This window comes from Manacus vitellinus, unplaced genomic scaffold, assembly GCF_001715985.3.
Source record: "Manacus vitellinus isolate BGI_N305 unplaced genomic scaffold, ASM171598v3 scaffold_34_pilon, whole genome shotgun sequence".
Taxonomy (NCBI): domain Eukaryota; kingdom Metazoa; phylum Chordata; class Aves; order Passeriformes; family Pipridae; genus Manacus; species Manacus vitellinus.
Genome location: NW_021940488.1, coordinates 1,341,047 through 1,347,308, shown reverse-complemented (window position 1 = coordinate 1,347,308; position 6,262 = coordinate 1,341,047). Strand labels below are relative to the sequence as shown.

Here is a 6,262-nt window from a genome sequence, read left to right as displayed (position 1 = left end):
AAAGGCTGAGGGACTTAATGCCTTCTTTGTCTCAGTCTTTAATACTGACACTTCAGGATATGCAGCTCCCAGAGCCGAAGTCAGTGATGGGGAGCTGAGTGAAGCCCTCGTAATCCAGGAGGGAATGATTCTGTGAACTGGGATTCCTTCTCTGGCCTCCACCTCCCCTGAAACACCCCAGAGATGCTCCAGGACACATTTGATGTCTGTTCTTCCCTTTTATTGAAAAAAAAACCTCAAAAAATCTTTTAAAAAATGCCAGCTTATAGAAGGGACACACAGGACAGGAGATGCCACAAGGAAACAGCGGGGCAGACGGACAGACACAGCTTGGAAAACCTCTTTTACACCTTTTTGAGAAGCTTTGTGGCCAAACACACAGAAGTAGCATATTTTATTCCCTCCCTCCTCCAACACATAAAAGGTTTTTATATAAAACAATCCTCTATCCCCACTTAGATAAATACAAAAATAAAGAAAACTCGTTTGCCAGGGGACGGTTGTTTCACAGAAGAGTTTTGTCCTGAATTCCTAACACAGAAGGGAAAGGTGGGATTAGTAAAACGCCCCTCGGACATGGAGCCATGTGATAAAGCACTGCCAGGTACAGTGGAGGAAGCTGGGGCGGCATCAGTGATGTGTCTCCCCTCACGGGGGTCCCCAAAATCCAACTTCAGGGTCTGCCCTGCAGGCACACAGCCCAAGCTTAGCCATGAGCTTCACGAAATCTTGGATCCAAGATTAAAAATCCAAAAATGGAATAGGATTTCAGGACAAAAACAGAGGCCATGATTCGCTTTCTTTGCCATTTGACTTTATTGGTGTTAACTCAGCACGTTCCCGGGAGGTGAGCGGTGTCTGACATCATTTTGTTTTCCTCTCCAGGGCCAGACTATCGTGGAGCTTGGACACCTCTGGCTCGTAGGCTTCCATGACTAATGTCCCGTTGTTATCGAAGAACTTCGCGATGGATTTGGTGAACTCGGCTTCCCTCTGCTGCTTGGTTTTCCCGCTGATGAACGTCAGCTTCAGGGTGTACTTGTCATCAAACCTGCAGGGAGAGCAGAGAGGTCTCACAGCAGGATCCCAGCTGGAATCAGCTGAGGAGAAAGAAATCCTCCTCTTATTTAAGGCGAAAATCCTCCCAGACTGGAGTCCCCACCTGGGCACCCAGAGCTACAATTAACACAATTTTATGTTCTGTGATTAAATCACGGGGATTAAAGAGAAGCAAAACCCATTTGCGGCAGAAAACCACTCGGTGCCGTTTCTAGACCAGGACATGGATTTTTGATAGAGATTTGTAGGTTTGGAAAGGAAAGGGAGTATTTAGGGTGGTGCTCTGGAGTGATAGGGATGGAAATGGTGCCTTATGGCTAAGCCTGGGATGTTGGAACAAAGGATACCGTTTGAGGCTGGAGGAGAGTTGCCAAACATCATCGGGGTCCATCCCCGCCGGGTCTTTTCTGTGAGCCACGAGGAAAATACTCTTCTCCTTGTATGAGGTGTAGATGGTCAGGATTCCCATCATCACAAAATATGTGCAGAGAAAGTTAAGGAAATCAGGGAGTTGCAAGGACAGGCAGAGAAGTCACTCGGATTCCCCTCAGACAGGTTGTTTAACCACCTCTTGTGACACTTCATTCTCACGCTTGGCTGATGCCTCATTAGCATGAGAAATTAATAATAAATTCTTAACTTTAATAATAACAAAATTAATTTATTATTAACTCCCTGGAAGCATCCAAGGTCAGGTTGGATGGGGCTTGGAACAACCTGGTCTAGTAAAAAATGTCCCAGCCCATGGCAGGGGTTGGAGCTGGATGGTCTTTAAGGTCCCTTCCAACCCAAACCAGTCTGAGATTCTCTAACATTTGCTGGGAGATAGTGGGAAAACCTGAGACTGAATGAGCCACAGAAAGAATCACTGTGAGTTCCTCCTAAGCACAGACCAAGCAATTCATCTTTCTCATTTTTGGAATTAAATAATTTCAAGTGCTGCAAGACCCAGTGTTTGTGCTGAAAGCCAACCAGAACAGCCTGGAACAACTAAATGCCTTAGAATAATGGAACTGTTTAGGTTGGAAAAGGCCTCTAAGACTACTTAAGTCCAACTGTTCCCCCAACCCTGCCAAGGCCACCACTAATCCTTCATCTTCTTGAACCTCCCAGAGTGGCCTCAGCCCATGGATCCAGCCTGTCCAGATCCCTCTGCAGAGGTGCCGCAAGAATTCCCTCTGTTCCACTTTTCCCTCTCAGTATCTGACTTGTGGTATTAGGGAAGAGCAGACATGTCTGTAACCACACTATGGATGGAAGAAGAGAATGATTTGCCCTGAGGTCACCCAAATGTAGGTGCATCACACCCAGACAGGCAGGAATTTTCCCATCACATGAAAAACTGTCTGATTATCAGCTGACTTCAGGACAAAAAATTCCCATAGGCCTGAGAATGGGAGAGACAAGGGTTTTCTTCATGAGGAAAATCAAACCCTTTTGGTAGAAGTGAGACAACATTTCTAAAGGATATGAAACAACACAAAAGGCAAGGACGGGTTTGGATTCAGGAAAAGGGTGCAGGTAATCCCAAATCAAAGCAACAATTGCAAAGAGACAAGAGATTGTGCAGATGAGGAGGCGGCCGTCGATCAAACGGAAATTTTCCACATATTTGTACTTTTCCAGGAGAACCTGTGGGAGAAAATGGGTGGCTGAGTTTATTTTGTGCTTTCCATGAATCTGACAAACTGTTTCTGGGAAAGGTTTAGAGGAAACAACCTCCATGAGTCAGGTAAACTGAGCAGAAAGTTCATGGAGAATTAATGTCAGGCATCCTGATAATTTGCTGATTAACACTGGGAATTAAGCACAATCCATGGGAATCACAAGAGATGCTACAGGCCCAGCATGGATAGGGGCACAATCAACCCAAAAAAAGTAGAAAAGAAAATAAGAGAGTTTTCCAAGAAGGAAAAAATCAGCAGTGGCAGAAGGTACCTTTTTGGCAGAGTCATCCAGGGAATTTTTCACGGCTGAACCGTCCCATTTGTCAATTTTTACTGGCTTGTCATCGATCTTCCACTGCAAAGGAAACCACAGGGAGTGAGGAGAATTTCATCCTGGTGCCCTTGTTCCTGTCCTGAACATAAAGACAGAAGCCAAACCAGAGAGCAGCTGCCTGTTTGGGAAAACCTCAGTGGAGACAGAGGGAATCTGGGACCCAAAAGCCCCCTCAGCACCACTGAACCTGTTCCCTGTGCAGGTTCCAGCTCATTCATCTTGTCACAGGTTTGAAGGGGCTTTCTACATCAGATTTACTCTAAATTTGCTTCTACATTTGCTGCCATCCCCAGATTGTGACTGAATTCCTGCCTTTGAATGTATTCCTGCTGTTACATATGGACTCTTCGATGACAGGAGGAAAATTCCAAGAACCCCCAACTATCCCGCGTACAAGGGGAGAACTAAAAGGCACAAACAAGAAATGAAGTTTCAGTCAAACCATCCTCCAGAATGAAACCAAAAGCTTCTGTTGCTCTTCCATATTCAGGTCTTCCTTGGAAATAGGTCCCTGCCCAATAACAATTCCCAGATACAACAGCTTAGCTTTTCCAAGGGTTCGCCTTCCCCTGAACTATATTATTTTTTGGGCCCTGTGTATTTTAAGTTATTCCTTATTTCAGCTGAGTGACTGGAGATGGAATTTTAGCTGCCAGTAGAGCAATCCTCAATTTCCCTCATGTTATTTCCTGCTCCTACAGCTCCTGAGTTGGATTATTAACTCCCAGTCCAAAGAGCTCCTTTCCCTTCTCTGGAAGGAATAAAACCACTTCAAAATATGATGTAAAACTCCATCTACTTCCCAAAAAGTTCAATTATACTCCACTCTCTGCAGGTAGGAATTATCAGGCACACAGTGTATCCTGTGTGTATCCATGAGGTTTATGAGGCACAAAAGCAGAGGGATTTAAAAATAATGGAGAACTGGGACAGAGTTCAGTGTGAGGTACAAACTATTTTAGGTTTTCTTTTTTTGAAGCATTTTCTTGCAGGGTTAATTAGCACACATGGTAATCAGAAATGCCATGAAAGAATAGGAAAGAATTCTTTCAGTTATTTATTTTTCCTTATAAAAGCACCTACAACAGTGGAATTGCCAAAGTTTAAAGTATCAAGGGGATGTCAAAAATATTTTTTTTCCTAAGCAATGGATGGGAAGTCTTTGACTAACACCACCAACACCCAACCCCTCTTTCCTTATCCCACAGAGAAATCAAAATGCTTCCAAGAAACCCATCCAGGCTTGACCTCACTGCTCCCAGTTATCCAGTTGGAGGACTTTGGAAAGGAGCTCCAAAGGCTTCCAAATTAAAACTCAGACTTTGGTTCCAGCCTGATGGAGAAAAGAAGAAACCAACCAGTTCAAAACACAGGTTTTTTTAAGTTTGGGTGTCTTTTGACACAAACTGAACTTTTTGTCCCCAAGGATTATTCCTTGTGCTGCTTTACATTTCATTCAGTTTTAGCCTGGGTACCTGGCTTGGCTCTTTAAATATTCCACCGGAGTTTCTGGCACACTTTTGGAACTACAAACATCAATAATCAAGTCATAAAGTAAAAACAGGTTTGTTGCTACTGTAAGAGGAACACCAGTGTAAAAACTCTTAACAGGGAACAACATTTCTGTGTCTAATCCGTGTTTTCTATGACAAGGATGAAAAGAAAGGAACCCCTCCTTTCTAAAATCAGGAATTTTTCAGACTGGGACCCAAGAGGCTGGAAGGGCCTTAGTGGATGATGCACTTCTGGGGCACAGAAGGCAGCTGGTGTTCAGGAAGTAGTTTTAGTCCTGAACACAGCTCTTGGTGTTGTGCTTAAATGGGTATTAATTAGATTAATTCAATTAGTTTAAATGGGAGAAATCCCAAGGGGTTTCCCAAGGAGGACTGTGGCCACAGCATCCTGAATTCCGTGTCTGCGCACGCTTAGGTGGCCCTGGATGAGCAGGGAATGCTCAGGAATAGCTTCCCAGTTAGCACAAAATCTTCAAGGACATGAGAAAGATGAAAAAAATGGAATAGTTAAACCACAAATCTCCCTAAATTCCCCCTGATTTAACTTTTCAGGGAAGCACAGAAAGGTGAACAAGCAACATGTCCTAAGGCTTCAAAGCCTCGCTGGTCATCAGTTATTTCCCTGCTAGGGAAAAACTGGAACAGATTATGGACTTAAGGCCACAATTCTTCAGGTGATTCCTCACCAGTGAATACAAGAGTTCACAGAAATGACCAGCGTTCCCTCAGGCAGAGAGAGGAAATGAAGGCACACAGGGAAAGGGAGGAACATTCCCAAGCGTGTGTGTTCTTGGGGTAGAAACTCCTCACTGGTTTCTCCCTAGAGGATTCAGTGTATTTCCCTTCCCAATGACTCCTGGTTTTTATCCCTCAGCATCCACAGAGCACAGCAGGAAGAACAGGAATGCCTTGGGAGCAGGGTGTTTCCATGAGTTCTGGAAGTTTAACCACAAATGGAGAGCTGAGCACGTTTGCAAAGACAATGCCCTAAAAACACTCACTTAACAGCTTAAGTCTACTGTGCCAAAGGAAAACCATGGAATTCTTAGGGATATGAGGAAAACATCATCTCAAACAGGTGCAGGAAAACTATACACTTTAGGAATGATGAATATATCACTGAAAATCCCAGTGTTTCCAACTGCAAGTGCCTGTGTTTTAGAGTTCAGTAGAAGTTGCCAAGTCCATCCCTCTGGAGATACCTCCATAGATACAGACACAACCAAATCCATCTCCTTGGGAAGCACAAAAAGAGCCTCTAGGTCTTTAATTCCAGCTCCCAGGCTGCCAAAGATCCCCAGAAGCTGGGACACAACACCTGGACACTGAGTTGAGACCAAAGCTAATCCAAAACCAAGGTACTTTACACTACTGGGATGAGATTGGGATTGTCAGCTCTGCTCCCCTCGACATCTCAGAGAATCATGGAATATCCTGAGCTGGAAGGGACCTACAAGGATCACCGAGTCCAACTCCTGGGCCTGGGGATATTCAAAGATGAGGATGCTCAGGGATGGGGGGCTGCCCAGGGTGAGGAGGGAATGCCCAGGATGAGGGAGGGGATACCCAGGATGAGGATGCTCAGGATGAGGGGCTGGATGCCCAGGGACAAGGTGGGGAGATAGGAAGGAAGGAAGGAAGGGTGGGATGCTCAGGAATGAGGGGGTTGATGCTCAGAAATGAAGGAC

General features: G+C 44.8%; 1 protein-coding gene across 1 annotated transcript in view; it reads right to left on the bottom strand.

The window, feature by feature from the left end:
• Window positions 1–205: 205 nt before the first annotated feature.
• SPCS2 (signal peptidase complex subunit 2) overlaps window positions 206–6,262 on the bottom strand; it is a 6,643-nt gene continuing 586 nt past the window's right edge. The window contains exons 2-5 of the mRNA XM_008920854.3: window positions 2,998–3,081; window positions 2,531–2,691; window positions 1,407–1,541; window positions 206–1,051 (exon numbers count right to left, since the gene is read on the bottom strand). Coding sequence (XP_008919102.2) covers window positions 865–1,051; window positions 1,407–1,541; window positions 2,531–2,691; window positions 2,998–3,081 — 567 coding nt within the window. The 3' untranslated portion in view covers window positions 206–864. The remainder of the gene's footprint in view (window positions 1,052–1,406; window positions 1,542–2,530; window positions 2,692–2,997; window positions 3,082–6,262) is intronic.